The 20,281-nt window shown below is 57.5% G+C and overlaps 2 protein-coding genes across 3 annotated transcripts; one reads left to right on the forward strand and one right to left on the reverse strand.

Annotated features, from left to right (window-relative positions):
• Positions 1-283: 283 nt before the first annotated feature.
• PTGIR (prostaglandin I2 receptor) lies at positions 284-4,751 on the forward strand. 2 transcript variants are annotated; one of them, XM_037819732.1, is made up of 3 exons: positions 284-321; positions 774-1,562; positions 2,654-4,751. In XM_037819732.1, the coding sequence occupies exons 2-3, from the start codon at positions 795-797 to the stop codon at positions 3,041-3,043; spliced, it is 1,158 nt and encodes a 385-aa protein (XP_037675660.1). In that variant the 5' UTR covers positions 284-321; positions 774-794; the 3' UTR covers positions 3,044-4,751. The 2 variants fall into 2 exon arrangements, with proteins under 2 accessions (XP_037675660.1, XP_037675661.1); XM_037819733.1 differs by lacking the exon at positions 284-321 and having other exon boundaries at positions 472-873; positions 967-1,562.
• Positions 4,752-10,414: 5,663 nt separating this feature from the next.
• CALM3 (calmodulin 3) lies at positions 10,415-20,003 on the reverse strand. The gene is made up of 6 exons (XM_037820023.1): positions 19,827-20,003; positions 15,428-15,458; positions 12,879-13,022; positions 12,627-12,733; positions 12,175-12,310; positions 10,415-12,081 (listed from the first exon to the last, which is right to left on the reverse strand). Exons 1-6 carry the CDS (start codon positions 19,827-19,829, stop codon positions 12,053-12,055), a joined length of 450 nt encoding a protein of 149 aa, XP_037675951.1. The 5' UTR covers positions 19,830-20,003; the 3' UTR covers positions 10,415-12,052.
• Positions 20,004-20,281: the final 278 nt, after the last annotated feature.

The raw sequence follows: 20,281 nt of genomic DNA on the forward strand, positions 1-20,281 counted from the left end.
GCTGCTGTGCCCACCGGGGCCTGAGTGGGAGGTGGGGAGGGTGCAGGGCAGAGACCTATGTGTGGAGACAGCAGGTGGCTCGGCGATGGGCACCGTGGGGCCGCAGGAGGCCACAGGAGGGGACCGAGGGGGCCTGCTGGAGAGAGAGAGCGTGGGGAAGGAGGGCGGGGCAGCAGGAGGAAATGAAAAAGCAGGGGCAGCAGGCAAGACAAGGAGGGAGGGAGGAGGGAGGGTAGGAGGGAGGGGGAGGTGACGCTGACACACGGTCATCGAGACACGAGAGCGGGTACCAGAGGAGAGGCGGAGAGGCGGAGAGCTGCGGTGAGGAGCGGCTAGGGAGGCAGAAACGGGGAGCAGAAGGGGATAGAGCCCCGTGGGAGGGGGCAGGGGGCGGGAGGGAGGGCAGAGGGGTGGGCAAGGGAGGGGCAGAGATAAAGAGACAGAGAGACAGAGAAGTAAAGAACCAGGGACGCTCAGAGAGGGAAGGACAGAGAGATATAGAAGGAAACAAGGAGAGAGAAGGGGTTGGGGAAAGGCACAGAGAAGAGACACAAACATAGACAGAAAGACAGACATACGCGCACAAGAAGTGGGGGTAGGAGGCCGGGAGACAGGGAGACCTGAGACAGACAGAGGCCCAGGGGGCTTGAGGACCGTGGGGTGGCTGCCAGCAGGGGCATCTGAGTGGGTAGGGACAGACAGGAGGCCTGTGGGGCGGGCACCTGGCTCCCCATCACCACCCACCTCCCCCCTTGGGAACCCTCCGCGTCCAGGCTGGCAGACGGAGGCCCCCGATGGCGGACTCGTGCCGGAACCTCACATACGTGCAGGGCTCGGTGGGCCCAGCTACCAGCACGCTGATGTTCGTGGCAGGTGTGGTGGGCAACGGGCTGGCGCTGGGCATCTTGGGGGCGCGGCGGGGCTCGCGCCCCTCGGCCTTCACCGTACTAGTCACTGGATTGGCAGGCACCGACCTGCTGGGCACGTGCTTCCTGAGCCCCGCCGTGTTCGTGGCCTACGCCCGCAACAGCTCCCTGCTGGGCCTGGCCCGGGGTGGCCCGGCGCTCTGCGACGCCTTCGCCTTCGCCATGACCTTCTTCGGCCTGGCCTCCACACTCATCCTCTTCGCCATGGCCGTGGAGCGCTGCCTGGCCCTCAGCCACCCCTACCTCTACGCCCAGCTGGACGGGCCGCGCTGTGCCCGCCTGGCACTGCCCGCCATCTACGCCTTCTGCGCTCTCTTCTGCTCGCTGCCCCTGCTGGGCCTGGGCAGCCACCAGCAGTACTGCCCGGGGAGCTGGTGCTTCATCCGCCTGCGCTCGGCTGAGCCCGGCGGCTGTGCCTTCTCGCTGGCCTACGCCAGCCTGGTGGCCCTGCTGGTGGCCGCCATCATGCTCTGCAACGGCTCCGTCACCCTCAGCCTCTGCCGCATGCACCGTCAGCAGAGGCGGCAGCAGCGGTCGCTGGTGCCCGGGGTGCGGACACACGAGCCCGAGGTGGACCACCTCGTCCTGCTGGCCCTCATAACGGGTGTCATGGCCGTGTGCTCCCTGCCGCTCACGGTGAGTCCCCTGCGAGTGGGCAGGGTGGGGGGAAGGGGCGCTCCTAGCTCCACGCTCCGAGGCTGGCCGGGCCCCTTGCACAGCTGGGGAAACTGAGGCTCAGAGAGGTCAGAGGAATAGCCCAAGGCCGTATGACTCCCAACTTTTTGGAGAAGTCTCTCCCCATGTGTTGCTCTTCCTGACCCCTTGTCTACCCCCTTCCACTTTCCACAGCCCCCCATGATCAAACACACCTCTCTCCTTTCCTCACCCAGGAAATGGTAATGAGAGCCATCATTTACTTGATCGGTGCCCGCCCTGTACTTGCAAATACTTCTCAGATGATCCTTAAAATGACCTTCTCCATCGATTTCACAAGCATTGACTAGGAAACAGGATGAAGTTCCTGTCCTGCCACCGTTTTTTAGAAACGAGGAGTGACATCCCTTGCCCAGTGTGGTCACCCAGAGCCAGGTTTTGCCCCTGGGGTCCTCTGACTCCAGAGCCTGATCTCTCGCCCCGTGTCCCCTGTGCCCCACTCCCAGGCCCCACCCCATATCCTCTGCGGTTGGAATCTCCCTCTGCACCCCTGTTTCCTGCGGGAGTGGCAGCCTGGCCCCCGCCCCATTTAAGCAGTACAGACACCTGTGACATCTGGGTCATCCCACCTATATTCGGGGCCTCAGTCTCTCTTTCTGTAAGGTGCAAGGGGCTGGGTCGATCTGGGGTCTTCAGACATTTTGAGGGTTATGGATGCTGGCAGGCTGTGCACAAACACACACACGGGGATGGCTGGGGTTCGGCAGGCAATCTCAGAGGGTCAGAAATCTGTGGGGCCTGAGGGTCCTCCCAGCTGTGGAGGGTGGGGGACCCCACATTTAGTCTCCCACCCCTCTTCCTCTTGGCCCATGTCCTGGGGCTGTGTCTCCCTCCACTCCCCGGATGCATTTGTTATTCAGTTTTCATCCTGTCTTATTTCCTTCTCCTTCTGCTGTGCCGCCCTCTCAGCTCCGCCAGGGAGCGGGTGGGAGGAGGGGACGCGAGGGTGGGGCGTGTGGGGAGAGGGAGGGGACTCTCGGGGGGTCCTCCTGACGCCCTTGCCCTGCCCTCAGATCCGCGGCTTCACCCAGGCCGTCGCCCCCGACAGCAGCGAGATGGGGGACCTGCTGGCCTTCCGCTTCAACGCCTTCAACCCCATCCTGGACCCCTGGGTCTTCATCCTCTTCCGCAAGGCCATCTTCCAGCGGCTCCAGCGCTGGTTCTGCTGCCCGGGACCCGGGCCTGGCCGCCACGGGGATGCGCAGACATCGCTTTCCCAGCCCGCCTCAAGCAGGAAGGACTCAGGGGTCCCCGCTGCTCTCGGGGGGAAGGAGGGGAGCTGGGTGCCTTTGTCAGCCTGGGGCGGGGGGCAAGGGGCACCCTCGCCTTCTGCTCAGCGATCTGGTAGCCCCATGGGGACCCCGTCCAAAGCGGAGGCCACCGCGGCCTGCTCCCTCTGCTGACATCTTGGGCTGCTCCTGTGAAGTCCCCCCCTGTCTTCTGGGAGCAGGACCCCGAAAATCAATGGGCAAAGCCGAGAGACGAACCCCTGGGCCCTGGCCTGCCCAAACTGGGGCTTGCTCAAATTCTGGGGGCCATCAGCTGCTTAGTCCTTCTTCTCCAGAGCTGCCAGTTCAGGGAAGCGAGTGAGGGAGAGAGGGAAAGTTTATCCTGGAGCATAAAGGAATAGTTCTCTCAAAATAACCAGCGGCCTGGGTGGCCCGCTCTGACCCTCGCTTCCCCAATCCATCTCACCGTCTAAATATTTAGAAGCAGAAAAGTTCCCAGTGGCTTCTGTATGCTCAGGTCTGCTGGGATTCGGGTTCCAGCAGCAATCGTCAATCATTTGGGGTGCCCCTCGCTGTCCGCCCCGAATCCCAAGGGGACAGCTGGGCCCTGGCCCAGGCCACTCTCAGACCAGTCCTCCCTGCAGGCTGCTTTTACCCTCCCCTCACTTCTGATTCCCCGTCAGACTCAGAAGCCCTGGCTTTGGGCTCACGAGACCTGGCACCCCAAGGGGAGGTGGGAGGAAGGGGAGACTGCTGCATTGCGGGTGATAGCTCTGGACAGGGGCCCGGTGTGAAAAGGGCCTGAGAAACTACACATGTGCAGTATGCCCTAAGACTCGGACCGTGGGGCATGGGAAGGGGTCAGTGGGGAGGCTGGGGGGAGAAGGGGTATCGGATGTGGATTTCAGGGACCAAGGACTCAGACCGAAGTCCAGTGCCTGTCCTCAGAGCCCTGAAAAAGTAACTGCCTCCTTAAGGAGAACCTCATGCGTCCTCTGCCCCTCACAAAACTTTTAGTCATTCATTCACTAATTCATTCATTTAATAACTATTCATCAGGCTTCAACTTAGCCAAGTGTTGGGGACACAGATAGGATCCAGCTGGGGTGATTTTCAGCACCCGCCTCCCCACCCCCCAATTCCCGCTCCTTGGGTTGCAGTTTGCTGCCCTCAGAGAGGTGGGGATCAAGGGTGGGGAGAGAGGGAGCGGCCATGATGGGAAGTGAGTTGGCACCAGGGTGGGGGAGGGCAAACGGGAAAGCGCCCCCCAAACTGCCAGACCCAGTTCCTCTTTCTGGCTTGCTCCAGGGGAGGGGTGCTGGGATGGTGAGAGGTGAGCCTCCTAGAAAGACATCAGCCGGTGCCACTGAGGGAGCCCCCCTCCCACTCAGCCTGCACAACACAACAGCCTGGGGGGTGCTGCTATTTCTGCAGAGTCGGGAATCAAGACCCAGAGAGGGCAATCATCTGCCCCAGGTCACACAGCAAAGAGGAAGCAGAGCCAGGGTGTAGAGTGTGGTATCTGCATCTCCAGAGCACAGCTACCTTGTCCTCTCTGTATGTTGGTTTGCTTTCTGGCAAAAGTGATAATAATCTAGTATTAGCCCATAGGATGGTGATTTTGAGGGTTTAGCGATTTCCCCTGAGAAGCAATTTAGTACAGGACTGTACCCGCCAGCCATAAATATTACTGTCAATGTAACGCTATTGTTGTCTTTTGTTGTCTGGTTAAGAGTGGTTTGAAAACAAAGCAACGCTTTTCTCCATTGTTTTGACTTTTTTTTCCAATCACCATTTTCAAAACACATTACAGAAGAACAGGGGTGTCTGAGAAAGTTAAAAACAGGTCAAGATAAGTGCTCATTGGGTACTGATTTCCTTTGGGGGCAATAAAAAGAATTCTACTCTTTAAAATGATTCAAATGAAACATTTTATGTTGTGGGTATTTTACCACAATTAAAAAAAAACCTGCAGTACTAAAAAAAAAAAAAGGGAGGGAAAGCATTTAGAAACTTTTCTAGCAGTCTTGACAGAGTAATATTATATTAGTTGCATCTAGTAAAAAAAAAAAAAAAGCCAACTTGTAAAGAAAACAATAGGTCAAGAAGTGTGAGGCTGGATCAGCCTCGGTAGCCACACCTGGGCTCAGCAGGAACCGCCCCCAGGAGCCCCCTGGGGGAGGTCCCTGAAGATGGGATGGGTGGCCTGGCTGGAGGAAGGCGTTTCACGCAGGAGCCTGGAACAGGGTCCCCCCTGCCCAGGTGAGATGCAGGTGTGCACGCGCCTCCTCTCTGTCGCCCCCTGGTGGTGGGTGGTGGTCAGTTCTCTCCCATGGGTCTCTTAGGGCTCCCTTCTAGGAGCTGGACATTCAAAATCCCAGAATCCCCCCTTGAAGTCGGTGCTTTCGTCACTGCCATTTTGCAGATACGGAGAAGATTAAAGTATCTTACCCACCAGGCCTGGTTTCTCAGGAGTGCACCCCCCTGTTTAGCGCAGACCCTCACCACCTCTGGCTTGGAGGTTCACAAGGATCCATCAGGCTAGTGGTTTTCAAACAACTCCCCCCCCCCACCTGGACAGTCCCTCTGCGGTCACTTGGAAACCCCTCTCCTAGCTGGTGTCTGGTCTGAACAGTTACCGCCCCCCCCCTCCCCGTTCCCTGCAAACCTCCCAGGGCTCCCCACTGCTTCACAAAACGGGTGGATTCCACAACACCAGCCCCCACTCATTCTGTGCCTTGGCCACATCAGACAACTGAGGTTTCCCCAAAGAGTCTGGGGCTTTTTGGGCCTCCATATCGTTGCTTATTGAGCTCACCCTTCCTGGAACAATTTCCCCCCCTTCTCCATCAGTCAAAAGCACACTTGCCCTTCAAGGTCCTGCTTAAACGTTTCCTCCCTGAAGATTTAATCATTCTTTCCTCTGTGCGTTCAGCACTTTCTCTCTCCACATGGTGCTCACTGCAGACTGACACAACAGAGATCCCTTTTTATTGATTCATTCAGCAGGTTTTTATTGAGGGCTTACTGTACATTGGGTCTTGTTCCTTTCAAGCTGGGGACGTGGCTGTGATTGGGACAGCCCTGGCCCTGCCCTCCTGGGGGTCACAGTCCAGTGGAGGAAATGGACCCGTCCCCAGACAGTGACAAGCAGGCAGGGCTGGGATGGGCAAAAGAGGGCATGGGGGGGTGCTTCCTAGAGGAGGGGATGGTTGCACTTTGAAAGTGAGCAAATAAGGAGTGTTTCTATCTTATTCATAGTTCTGACCATGGTGTCTAATATCTCCCTTCCTTCCTTCCTTCCTTCCTTCATTCCACATACACTCTGTTATGGATTGAATTGTCTCTCCCAAAAAGATATGTTCCAACTCTAACTCCCAATCCCGTGAATATGATCCTATTTGGAAATTGGGTCTTTGAAGATGTTGTTAGTTAGGATGAGGCCAAACTGGATTAGAGGGGGCCCTACTGTAATACGACCGGTGTTCTCAGTAGCGGAAACCGGTCACAGACAGGAGAAAAGAAGACAGCCATGTGACAGAAGCATGAGTTTTGCCACAGGCTGCCGGCAAGCCATAGCCAGAGGCCCTAGACACTTCAGAGGGAGAAGGCCCCCCGACACCTACAGATTTCGGACTTCTGGCCTCTGGAACGTAAGAGAATAAATTTCTGTTGTTTTAAGCCTCCAAGTCTGTCAGCTCTAGGAGCCTAAGACCCTCCCCTTGAGGCTGCTCTGTGCCTGGAGCTGTGCTGGGGACACAGCAGTGACTGACATAGCTCCAGCCCTACTTGGGCCACAACCCAGTGGGGGCAACAGTGGTCACATAGGTATGATGATATGCGGCTAAAAGACATAACTGCAGGCTGTGACATGTGCCAAGAAGGCACAAGACAAGGGATCTGTGAGGCACCTGCCCTACTCAGGTAGGGGGCAGAAGAGGACTTGGGAACGGGTCTGTTTCCCTCAAGGGCAGGTAGCAGAGTTGATTCATTTCTCTCTCCCCAGCGCCGGGCCTGGCCCTGGTGGGGCTGAAACACACACACACACACACACACACCCAGACACCCCTGGTGGGGCTGAAACACACACACACCCAGACACCCCTGGTGGGGCTGAAACACACACACACACACACACACACACACACACACACACCCAGACACCCCTGGTGGGGCTGAAACACACACACACACACACACACACACACACACACACACACACACCCAGACACCCCGGCTGGTCCCAGGAGCGGCAGCTCTCCCTGGAGCTCATGTGCTCACGGCTCCCTCTACTGGTCATGCTGGGAGTGACATTTAGAAATGGCTCAAGAGCCACCACGCTAGGCAGCCTCTAGCCAGGGGGACCCAGGTCTCCTGAGCCCCCGCCTGTCCTCCTACCTCCTCACCTCTTTAGGCCAGGAGATGATTTCCAGTCTTTGGGGATCACACATGCAGACTCAGAAACTCCAAACATTTCCTGGCTTCAGGCTGGAGTCAACTCCCCTCAGGGCCTGGCCCTGTCCATTAGAAGCTGGGAGTGCCACCTCTGGGTCTTTGATTAATAAAGAATGGGAAAGGGAAGTCATGATTATTTAATAATGCAGTCTGTCTGGGAGCCTTTCAAAATATGGGGCCCGAGGGGAAAAATAATGACAGGCAACAGGGCAATGCAGGCAGTGGGAGGCGGTGGTTAAAAGCATGGGCTTTGGAGAACAGAATGATCTGGGGAGTTGAGATCTAGCTCAGCCCACACTTCCAAGAAGTGCGGCGTGATAGGCTGCCCTCCCTGAGCTGTCAGATGTGGCCAGTGACTTAATCTCATGCCCCTCCGCTCACAAACAGGTGCTGGGGTCCATTGTGAATCAATTGGCCCTGGTGAGAATCAGAGGAGATGCCTGTAAAGTGCTCGACACACCTCACTGGGTGGATATTTTTAGGGTCTTTCTTTGAGGTTATTCTTCTTCCCATTTTGCAGATCAGCAAACCGAGGCCTGGGGAAGTGCAGTTGCTATTCCTATGTAACCAAGTAGGAAGTGGCGGAGCTGGACACTGAGGCCCAGTGAGGGGCCAAACTGGGATCTGAGGCAGTGCCAGGGGGTGCCAAATCCCATCTTCCTCCCGACCACTGGTGTCCTGGCTGTGAAGGTGGTGGCTCCTGGGCATAGACACCCCCACCTCCACTGGGACCCAGCCTCAGTCCAGCCCCCCGCTGGCTTTAGCCAGCCTGAAATAAAATCTTTTCTTTTGTTCAACTACCATTTACCCTAAAGCCTCGCAGTGAAGAGCATGGACTCCTTGGGGTCAGACCCGGTTCAAATACAACCTCTGCCACTTCCTACCTTATAACCTCGGAGTGACTTCACTTCCCTGGACCTCAGTTTCCTAGTCTGCAAAATGAGGAGTCATTGCCTCCAGCCCAAATGATTGTTTCAAGGACTCAATGGGGACACAGTTGGAGCACTTGGAACAGAGCCTGCTGAGTAGGAAGCACCCAGCAAACCACGTGCGATGCTTCCTGAGCACTTCCTCTACCTCAGGCCTGGTGCTCACCAGCTCCTCAGAGCCTCCCCTCAGCCCTGGGAAGTCCAGGGATGTTAAACCACCTGCTCAAGGCCACGAAGGCAGGGGCTGGAATTCTAAGGCCCCAGACCCCGAGCTCGTGTCTGTTATGCCAAACCATGGCCAGGTGACAGGGGAGTGGCAGACAAAGGGGACACAGAAGCTGGGGCCCTGGAAGATGGCGCTCTACTCCCAACTGTACCACCCCAGTGCCAGGCTCACATGCCAGGGGGCTCCAACCAGATGGCCCATCTCTCCGCCGCAAGGCAGGCCTGAAACTGGCCTTGCTGGTGGCAACCCTTGCTCTGCCACGGTTCCCTGGGCTCCTCCGTCTTCCCAAGGCCAGGCAAGGACTAGTGGAGGGTTTTATCCCACTGAATTCTTTCTCTGAGCCTCTGCTGGACTCCTGCCCAGCCCCTAGGATCGAGTGTGAGAAGCTCAGAAGTTCAAGACAATGTTTTGTTTTGTTTTTTTTATCTTCATTTTATTGAGATATATTCACATACCACGCAGTCATACAAAACAAATCGTACATTTGATTGTTCACAGTACCATGACATAGTTGTACATTCATCACCTAAATCAATCCCTGACACCTTCATTAGCACACACAAAAATAACAAGAATAATAATTAGAGTGAAAAAGAGCAATTGAAGTAAAAAAGAACACTGGGTACCTTTGTCTGTTTGTTTGTTTCCTTCCCCTATTTTTCTACTCATCCATCCATAAACCAGACAAAGTGGAGTGTGGTCCTTATGGCTTTCCCAATCCCACTGTCACCCCTCATAAGCTACATTTTTATACAATTGTCTTCAAGATTCATGGGTTCTGGGTTGTAGTTTGATGGTTTCAGGTATCCACCACCAGCTACCCCAATTCTTTAGAACATAAAAAGGGTTGTCTAAAGTGTGCGTAAGAGTGGCCACCAGAGTGACCTCTCGGCTCCTTTTGGAATCTCTCTGCTACTGAAGCTTATTTCATTTCCTTTCACATCCCCCTTTTGGTCAAGAAGATGTTCTCCGTCCCACGATGCCAGGTTTACATTCCTCCCCGGGAGTCATATTCCACGTTGCCAGGGAGATTCACTCCCCTGGGTGCAAGACAATGTTTTTTACCTGTCATTCCCCGCCTCCCTGCAGGGGGAGCTCTCAGCCGTGTGGTGGGATGGAGTGAGGCCGAGTCTGGGGAAAGCTCTCCTGAGGATTCTCTACCACAGCCCCACTGGACTGAGTGGCCTTTCTTCTCACAGCCCCACTCACTATGACAAAGTTACTGAGCTTTCTGTAGTTTGCAGTTGTTTGGGGCTTGCTTCAAATCTCCAAACATAGCTTAAGTCCCATCCCTTCTCTGGGAGGTGACAGTAGGCTCCAATAACGTGGCACATTCCAGCTGCCCCACTGATGTGGAGTGAATCAGTGGAGGCAGGCCCTGCCCCAGAGCACCCCACTGAGAATCAACCCCCACCCCGACAGGCCCCCGAGGTCCGGCCCTCGGCTTCCTTTGGCCTCACGCAGCCCAGGACGTTCCGCTCTGCCTGGTCTCACTGGTTCCCTTTCCTCGGTGTGCCCCTAGGACTCTGCCCCTAGGGATGGGGTGACCCGCTGCCCCCTCACCCAGGTAACTACCCATCTCTCAGGTCTCAGGGCCGGATCCTCCTCCGTGGGCCTTGTGGCCTCCCCAGTGCTCATTTTGCAATATCTGCCTGGCTGACCCGCCTCCTTGTCCTCCTCAGGGCCAGGGGCTGCTCACTCCGGCAGTGGGTTGACGGGGAGCAGGGACGGACAGCATGCTGCCCTCAGCCGCCTGGCAGTCACGCTGGGGTCAGGACTGCAATTCAGAGGCGCTGCCCTCTGTGCGTGGACCAGGCAACACTTGAGATAACTACAGCGAGCACGGAGGAAAGAAAGTCTCTTCCACAGCAGGGCAGAAGAGTCCAAGAGCTGCAGGGAGCAGGCTCAGAAACAGACAAGAGGGGGAGAGCCAAGTCAGGTAGTCACTGTATTTTATTGGAAAACATTGATATATATTTTTCTTCACAGCTTGAACTGAACACAATATTGCCCGGTTTAAAAAACAAAAACAAAAACAAAAACAAAAACAAAAACACTCCAAGAATGTCCACAGCCTCACGCCGACCTGCCCTTAACCTCAGCTCTCGGCTGGGTCTCCCACTATGCTCCATCCCTCCCCTCCCTTGAAGACTGGGTGCCAGAGGGTGGATGAGAAGATTCTCAAAGCTGGGCAGGTCCCAGGAAAAGCCACTCGATCGACCTGGGCAGTAGGGGATGGTGGGGGGACAACCAGATGAAATGAACAGAAAAAGAAAAAAAAAGGAAAAACTCCAGATGACTGAACTGCCCGCAGACTCACTTGTCCCAGAGGCGAAAGTCAGAAGCAAGGTCACGGATCATGCTCTCCGCTGGGGACGGGGGTCAGGCGGGTGGGTGGGGGGAGGAGGGCACGAGGGACGGCACAGAGGAGAGAAGCCACCCCAGTTGCCACGGAGAAGTGGGGGCGCCGGCTGATCAGGAAGCAGAGGCTGCCCCAATGGGTGGTCCTCCGGGCAGCCGGTGACAAGCCGGTTTTATTGCAGGCCCAGCTCTCTCGATAGCGTGGTGGGGCCCACCTGCCTGCCCCCCACCTTCAGCTAGCCCGGCATGGTTCTTGACAAAAATTAAAAAGTTTTAAGGGGCAGAAAGTGGGGAAAGAAAACAACAAAAAAAAGGGCAACCAGCACACTGCCAACTGACCATCCCCACATCCGTTCCAGTGACAGGGCCTCAATGTGGGGTGGCGTGGCTGGGGCACAAGGGAGGCGTGGGGCGTTAGCACCAGGTATTTACACCAGAGCTTGAGAGCCTCTAGGAACGCGGCGGGGACAATCTGCGGCCTGGCACACCGAGCAGCCCCTCTCCCCCAAGCCCAACCTCAGAAAGCCAGTCAGAACAGCAGCCAATGGGACCTGAGTGCCATCCACTCCGTCTGTCTGTCTGTCCTTCCAGAGTCAGCCCCCTTGACTGGTAACAGAATGCCAGCTTCCCACCCCCCCGTCCCCTGACCCTCTCTGGGCCATACCCAGTCACCACCTCAGCCGCTGGCCCCCTCAGTCCTCCTGGAATGCCCCTTTGCACCCCCACCCCAAGAGGCTGCCGGGAGCTGCACGGGGCTGGCTGCATGCAACAGCAGAGAGCATGCTCTCCCGCCTGGCGAGGGCCTCTTCCCCGCCCTGGAAGGTTCCGGGACCGGGCTGGCAGCCACCCCAGCACCCAAAAAAAAGATGACAAATGAAAGGAAACAAATGGAAACTGAGGAGAGCCACCGGGCTGGAGGAGGGCAGAGGCTCCCTAAGGGGAATGGGAGGAGGGGGTGAGGGCCTCAGGCCTTGGAAGATGTGAGGGGAGTGCAGAGGGCAAAAGGCAGAGATGGGGGGCATGGCAGGAGACTTGAGGAGGAAGGAGAAAGAGCAATCATGCAGCTTGGGACAAATCTTTTGTTACTTTATCAGATTCTCAGTCAATCAATTGGTGTTTGCTAGAACCAGGGTACGCAGGGGGAGTTGAAGAGAGTGCACGCGCGAGGAGATAGAGATCAAGAGGACGGGCATCGCCAGCTGCCCGGGGCCTTCACTTTGCAGTCATCATCTGTACAAACTCTGTGGAGTGAACAGAGAGGGAGAGTGAGGCAGGGAGGCAGGGCTGAGCCCCAGGGGCCCCCCCGGAGCCAAGGGACCCCGGCATCAACTCACCTTCATAATTGACCTGGCCGTCTCCATCGATGTCAGCCTCTCTGATCATCTCATCCACCTCCTCGTCGGTCAGCTTCTCGCCCAGGTTCGTCATGACGTGACGCAGCTCCGCGGCGCTGATGTACCCATTCCCATCCTGGGTGGGGGGCAAAGGCTCTGAGCTCGAGGCACCCACTCGGCAAGTCCCCCAGTGGGAAAGAGGCAGTAGGCAGGGCCCAGCGGTCCTGCTCACTTGGCAGGTGAGGAAACAAGAGCCTGGCGGGGGGGGGGGGGGGGTGAGGGTCCCCAAGGTTGCACAGCAAGTTGGCGGTAGGGCTGGCAGTAGCACCCAGGCCTTCTGGACATGGTGCCTCAGTGGCTCCAGTTGCACTGGGTTTTCTGGGGACCCCCACTCTTTCTCTGCCTGAAGGCTGGCCTCAGCAGCACAGGGTGCCTGGGAGAGGACTGCTTACCTTGTCGAAGACGCGGAATGCCTCTCGGATCTCCTCCTCGCTGTCCGTATCCTTCATCTTTCTCGCCATCATGGTCAAGAACTCCGGGAAGTCAATGGTCCCATTCCCTAGAAGGGAGGGGCAGGGGGATGCTCTTGGCCTGGGCCTGGGAGGGGAGATAGGGGCTCATCCACGGCCTGAGGAAAGCCCCCTGCTCACTGGGGTGACCGGGAGAGGGGCTGCCCAACCGCCCGCCCGCTCCTGGGGGCTCACCATCTGCATCCACCTCATTGATCATGTCCTGCAGCTCTGCCTCAGTGGGGTTCTGTCCCAGGGATCTCATCACTGTCCCCAACTCCTTGGTGGTGATAGTGCCATCTCCGTCCTTGTCAAAGAGGGAGAAGGCCTCCTTGAACTCTGGGGGAAGAAGGGGAGCGAACCAGGGTCAAGATGACTATAGGGAAATCCTTACCTCTGGAGGCTGGACTCCATCTCTGGAGAAAGCTAAAGGAGTCAGTACCTCCTAAAGAAACCAAGACAAGGCTCAATTCCATCCCAACCCTCCCCCCTCACTGCTCGGACAGAATCCTTCCTTCTTTCAGTGTGCATTCCAACACCTACTCTGGGCCAGGTAAAGTTACATGTTCGGCCAACCTCTTCAGTGAAGAAGAGGGCAGTGGGCTGACAACAGTCTTCAGAGAATTCTACATTTATTTTTGGTCCCTGGCCTTGGCCCTCTCCCCTCAAATGACGAAATGGTCCCATGTCTTGGAGCAGATGAGAGTGCCCAGGCAAGCTCTCCGTAGGCAATGTGCTAGCCACGGTCAACTGGCTGGGAGGGGAAGGGAAGGAAGCGGAGGGGAGGGGAGGCTGCGGAATGCCTTTGGTCTGCCTGAAGAGGAAATGCAGGCACTGAATCCCTCTGCCTGGCACTGCCAGCCTGGATCCCTACCACGGGTGCTGCTGGCTTCCAGAGGAGCAGAGCGGCTGTGTGTGGTAGAGTGTGGGGGTGCTCAGCAGCAGAGCATGGCTGACGGACAGTGCGTGGGGGAGGATGGAGGATGGGAAAAGGGGGGCTGCTTGCCAAGCCAGGAGGATGAGGAGCTAGTGGTGCTGAGTGGGAAGGCCACAGCTGGGGACACATCAGGAGCTGGGAGATGCTGTTTGCTGAGCAGAGAGAGAAGCACGTGGCTCCTGCCCTCCCACTGGGCCCATTTTGGCACCTGGTGCTCCCTTACCCCCAAGCCCTCAGAGAACAGATGCCTGGCAGCCTATTCCCAGAGGGTGTGGGCTGGGGTGAGGTGGTGGACAGTTTGCTAACGGCGACCCAGTGAAAAACGGGTATGTTCGTGTTTCATGAGAGGAGAGTTGGGGTAAGGGCGGCAGGTGGGGTGGGAGTGACAAATGCAGCCGGGCAGTTGTGCCCGCTGATCTCCTGACCCTAGGGAAACGGCAGGGTCTCTGTGGGGATGCCGCATCTCCCCTGCTGAGGCCCTGTTGCTCGTGGTCTGCCATGTGAGTACCTGCACTCACGATCACCGAACAACAAGGCTTTCCTCAGTGGGCCCCCAGAGCCACCTGGGTCCAAAGTTCAGAGGCGGAAAGTGCGACCCTGTATGTGTCTGGTGGGATGGGGCCGGCAGGGAGAGAGAGGAAGGAGGGAAAGCAAGTCTACTCCTCCTCCATCCACTTCAGAAACCAGCCTTCAGTATTTTTCAGGTAGCCCGTTCAACTTTGACAGCAAAGCAGGGGGTGGGGAGGCTGGTGGGAAAGAGGGGCCCATTCTCGGAATCTTTCCTCTGACCTGCTCTGTGCTGGCTCGTGGCTATGGAGAGAAACCCAGAGCAGATCTCTGCCCTCAGGGAGCTCGTGGTCCAGGGGAGTGGGGCCTGGAAACACACTCAGTGGATCACACAAGAGTGATTCCTGCAGCTCTGACTTTTTCAGGGCTTTGAGGGTCTACAAAAACAATTTTGACAGGGATCCTGGGATTTCTTTTTGCTTAGTGGGAGATAAGCAATTGTTCCTTTGTTCATTTATTTAGCCAACAAAGATTAATGGGGTGCTCAGTGTGTTGTAGGCACTGAGGATACAGCCGGGACCATAAAACAAAGTCCCAAACTCAAGGGACTCACATCTGGTGACAGAAGAAACAAGTGAAGGGAGAATAAAGTAATTTCAGACAGCGACGAATGCTATATGGGAAATAAGCAGGCTGCTGGAGAGGAGAGGAAAGCTGTCATTTGCGAATGGGGGTCAGAGCCGGCCTCTGAGGTAACACGTGAGCTGAGACCTGGAGGATGAAGTGCAGCTGCCTATGCAGAGAGCCAGGGAAAAAGCATTTCTGGCAGAGGAGAAAGCAAGTGCAAGCACGTGCATGGGGACATGCAAACTTCCAGAGGGGCAGAAGTGGGAATGACCAGACCTTTCCTGGGCGGCCCCTAAAGTGGGACAGGAGCTCTGCAGTTCCTCAGGGAGTGGGGTGCTCACCTTCCAAGCCCCTCTAGCTGGAGGTGGGACAGACAGCTGGGTTCACCCACAGCCACTGACCTCAAGGACCACGATGACCCACAGCCAGGAGAGGAACACAGCCTTTGCCACCACAGGAAGGCCCACCTCAGGACCATGGGGCTTGGGGTTATTGGGATACTGATGTGCTCTTATAAACATCTATCAACATTCTGAGCACAAGGCGTAGCAATAGGTGATAGAGAGGATGCACAGGTTTGTCTGTCAGATGTCACTCCTGGGGGGTAAGATTGGATGGGGACGCAGAGGCCTTCCCGAGGCAGGATGCAGGGGAAGAGGGAGGGCGAGCTCACCTGCGATCTGCTCCTCAGTCAGCTGGTCAGCCTGCAAAAGCAGGAAGGAGAAAGTTAGTCGCGGGCCGATTGGCCAGCACTGACACAGCGTCTCCACATGGCTTGGCCCACTCCGGGTGAGGCCAGCTCCACATGGCACTGCTGGAGAGCAAGGACGGTGCATGCCAGAATGCAGGGCCTGAGACAGAGCAAGGGCCTGCGATAAAGGCTGGTTATGCAGGAAGCTGGGACTAGGGTGGGCTGGAAGCCCAGACCCAAAGCTTCCAATCTCTACCCAGGGCTTTGGAGTTGCAGAGTGTGGAGATGTACCTGCTCCATCCTCAAACCAGCTGCACTGACAAGGCTGGGAGCTCTGGGAGCTCAGGGACTGAGTGAAGGGAGCAGTTGCCCTAGAGGACTAATGGAACAGCTCTAGAAGGCTCCAAACTGAAACAGGCCAGTCCTTGGGTAGGGCAGACAGAGGATGCCTGGGGCTGTCTTTGCTATATTTGTGCCACCTACTCGGAGGTGCTAGATCCAGACAGAGTGGACCCACAATGGCAAAAAATTCTCCCACAGTGGCTTTGAGCTGCTCTGAGTGTCTGAGGACACCCCGGTCAGGCCAGAGGCAGTCGCTCAACACAGCCTCCCCACCCCTCATGCAGAGAACAGAGCAGGACACCATTCTGTTCTGTTTCTCTGGGGCAAGAGGAACAAATGTCGGGGAGGGGACTGCAGCAGGCAGCAGACAGCAACCACGGAGCCAAAGGCTACAGGACTGAAGTCAGCTTCCCCAGTGGCACTGCAGTTTTTAACCCTTCCCAGCTCTGGCCACTCTGGGGCCGCAGCTGGGCTGTGGCAGGCAGCCTTTGCTGCATGGCAGGTTTGGGGTGGGGTAGAACAGAGGCAGAGACTAGCTTTTCCTGCACTGGTGTGCTGGGAATCAGCCAGGTATATAGTGATCTTTATGGGGCAGGCGCTGGATGGAGGGCTGAATCCCAACATTTAGGCAATTAACGGAAGATTTCCCTTGGAAATTTCCCTCCTGGACCACTGTGAGTCCCGACTACTGTTCCCCTTCCTCTACTTCCTTTCATAATTAGGGGAAAGGCCCCGAAGTCTATAGCACAGTTCTAGTCTTCAGTCTGAGAGCCCCAGAAATTGATGCAAACTTTTGTATTTGCATTACTCTACACAGAGATTCAGAGGTTCCACAGGAGGCTAGCAAACAAGCCCCACTTCTGTCAAAAATATTAAGAGTGACTGGTTTAAAATGTCTTCCTCTCACCTCCAAGGGAAGAAGAACTCGAGGCCAATCCCCAAATAGGTGGAATGGGAGGGGAAATCAGTTGTGATGACAGAAGGGAGAAGGCTGAGGGAGGAGAAGGAATGTGGAGAAGGAAAACACACACGCACTTTCTGGAAAGTCCAGTCTAAAGGGAAGGAAGGTTGAGAGGCCAAATGGAGACCCCCCTGCACTGTCTTCAGAGAGACCCAGGGTTGCTGGCCGCTACATGCCAACCTGGCAGCCCCAGCCCAAGCCCCTTGCTCATGCGCTGCTCCCAGCTCCCAGGGGCACAGAAGCCTGGGTCCTGCCACCAGAGGAAGCTGCCTGGGGAAAGTGAGGAGAGGGGCTGGGCTTCTGGTTTCCATGGCCGGGGCAGGGCAGGTGAAGAAGAGAGTAGCCATCTGGGGAGGAGACTGCCACTCCATCTATGGCTCGTTCTCCTCCTCTGGTCTGGACTGCAAAGAGCCAGCCCGATCAGGGACCCCCCACCTGTACCCCACCATTCTGCCCCACGCCAAGGAGGCCTGACTCTTCCCCACCTCTGGGCAGCACTGCAGGGGGCTGGGGGAAGGGGCAGGAGGCTTTGACAGGTTGTAGACTGCCCAAGAGAGGCTCTGAAGGCTGGTGCCTGCCATTTCCCAGACAGGAGCTGGGAGATGCAGATGAGGCGCTGCTACGTTCTCTTGCAGGGTTGCTGCAAATAGGCGTGGCTCTGCCTGTCGGGCCTGCCACTCTCCCTCCCACTTAGGAGACCCTCTCCTCTGCTTAGCAAAGGGAAGGTCCCAGCTCCAGGCTCCAGATCTCGGAGTATGGCCACTGCCTAGAAAACTCTGATCACCTGATAGGCAATCATCAATGGGGACCCCTTCTCAGGGCTGCTTCCCTTTCCAGACCTGAAAATTTTAAGCTTTCACCAAAAATCAGTCTCCAAAATAACCCAGCTTCTCTCCTGCTCCTTTATCCTTCATCTCAGGCTCCAGCAAGGGGTGAGAGAAGGAAAAAAATGTTGGGGTGGGGAAGGGAAGAGTGTGTTATTTCCCTGCCTGGCCCCAGCCAGTGCCAGAGAGCAGTGTTAGATGAGACCAGAAACCAAGGCCAGGGCCCCTCACCCGGGCCAAGGAGGAGCCACAGAGCTCAGGCCAAAGTCCAAGGCCAGTTAACAGTGACATGTCCCACCCATACCTTGCTGATTTCCAACGGAGAAACTGGGCAGGGTCAAAACTCGGGTCCTGTGGAGAGGTGGGTGCCTCTTGGCCCCTGCTAGTGTGTCAGGGCCCCTCCAGCAAGGGTCCACTGAGGGAAATGGGGCAGTGGCAAGAGGAGCCACCGAGTCTGTGTCAGCAAGTGTGAGATCTGATCCACAGCAGCGGCTGCCCGTCCTCCCCAGCCTCGCCAGGGAGGATGGCTGGGCAGGGCCTGGAGGCCGAGCCTGAGGGAGCAGGGGTGTTGTGGGTGGGTGGCAGGGAGTAGGAAAGGACTTGTCTTCTGGAGCTGCATGACTTAACAGAAGCCCTCAGTGTGCGCCCTAAATTGCCCAAGTGGCCCTCAGGCCAATGAAGGGGTCCCTCAGGGGGTCCTCTTTGCTGAGCTCTGCAGCCCCCACCCTGAGGGACGGGGAACAGGCGTCCGATTGTCGCCGACGCCACACTGTACTGCGCTGTCATCTGGCACAAGTGAGGAGATGCGGAAGGGTGCGTGGAGCTGGGGAGCATGAGGAAACCTGCCCTCCTGTTTGGAAAATGCAGCTCTCTGGGCCTGCCCGGGGCGGCAAAGGGGCGAAGATTCCCATCTGAAAAAAGCTGGCTCGTTTGATGCACCCCAAACTTTGATCCTCCACCCTCATTTCATGCGGCTTCAGTGCGCAACAGGGGCTGGGACAACTCCGCCCACCCGCTCCCCGGCCCTGGTGCCTCCTCCCAACCCCATTCTTCCAGGGGGAGCCGCAGGCAAGGGAGGGGGCCTGGGGAGCCACGCCCGCTGCCTCTGCAGCCCACTCCCCACCCGGACCCAACGGTCTTTGTCCCAGTCTTTCTCTGGAAACTTCCACCTCCGAACCTAGGCCCACCTTGGCTGCCATTCATTTCTTTCTTCCTCCTCCAATGTCCCCTGGCGCCCCTTCAACCTCATCTCCCACCACCCAAGCAGCAGTCCTCTCCCACCCCTCACCTTGGAAACCCACCTGACCATGAGTCCAAACTGAACCCCCCCCCAAACAAAAACAAACAAAAAAAACCTTTCCTTTCCTAGTTCAACAGCCTTAACCCACTAGGAACCTCAGAGCCTTTCCTAACTACCCCCAATCAACCACAGGACCCCCTGATCCCCTACTACTAGAGGGCACCAACCTTTCAACCACCTCCACCACCGGATCCCCACGGCTCACCCAGGCTTCTAGAGCATCTTCTAACCTCCGCTGCCACCCACCCCAGGCTCCTTCTCCTCTAAGCCTGCACCTCACCCTCCTCCTCCTCTGCAGTGCTGGTCTTCCGGGAACCCCCCTTTCTACCTCCAACGATCGAATCTGCATCAGTGACACCCCCATCCCTGACTCTGTCCCCCACCCCCAGGAGCCCTGTGGCCACCCAGCTCCACCCGGGCCCACCTACCCATGGCCCAGCGGCCCGGCCTCCCCCAGCACCCCCTTCCCTGCATCCTCTCAGGACCCAAAGCCTTCATCAGAGCCCAAGGACCCCCCTCCCGGGCCAGTAATTCTCACCTGCCCCCCACCCACGGGGCCCAAACACCCCACTCCAGAGCCCAAACGTCCCATCCTGGTTCCAAACGCCCCCCTGTGACGGTCCAGATGCTCCATCTTGGGCTCAAATGCCCCTTTCGAAGGCTCAGATGCCCATATGGGGATCTAAACTCCCCCATTTTGGGCTAAAAGTCGCTTTTGGAATCCCCAAAGTGCCCCTTCAGATCCAGACGTCCCGCTCTGGGTTCAAATGCCCCCCACCGGGCACAGAGAGTCCATTCAGGGCTCGGACGCCCCTTTCCGTGGGGGTGGGGGTCCAGGGGCTCTCGTGGCGGCCCAAACGCCCCACATTGGGGTTCAGTCGCCCTCGCGGGGGTCTTGCCCCGCCGGGTCCGCCTCAGAGCCCCCAACGCCGGTGGCCCCTCAGCCTCACTCACCATGGCGAGGCCCGGGGTAGCCGGTGCGCGGGGATCAAGGCTCCTCCGGCGGCGGCAGCAGCTGCAGCACCTCGAGCTCCGCCGCGCGTCCGCGCCTCCACCCTCACTGCCCGCAGCGCGCGCCGCCGCCGCCGCCGCCCGCCCCAACGGTCCCTCAACGGCCGCCGCGCGCGCCCCGCCTCGCCCGGCCCCGCCCCGCCCGGCCCGCGCGCCACCGCACTGCGGCTCCTTCGGATCCCTCCGCGCCCCTCTGCCCACTGACGGGCCCTGCTCAGGGCTGGATTTACTGCCGGCCGCGCGCGCGCGCGCTCCCGCCGCGGGACTACTTTCTGTCGCCGCGCGCCCCACCCCCTGTGCCCACCCCAATTTCCAATCCGGCGGAAGGGCACTTCTCGGCGGCGCGTGACACGTCCCTGTGTGATGGGCCGCTATTGGACGTGGGCCATGGCGGAAAT

This window comes from Choloepus didactylus, chromosome 27, assembly GCF_015220235.1.
Source record: "Choloepus didactylus isolate mChoDid1 chromosome 27, mChoDid1.pri, whole genome shotgun sequence".
Classification (NCBI taxonomy): Eukaryota; Metazoa; Chordata; class Mammalia; order Pilosa; family Megalonychidae; genus Choloepus; species Choloepus didactylus.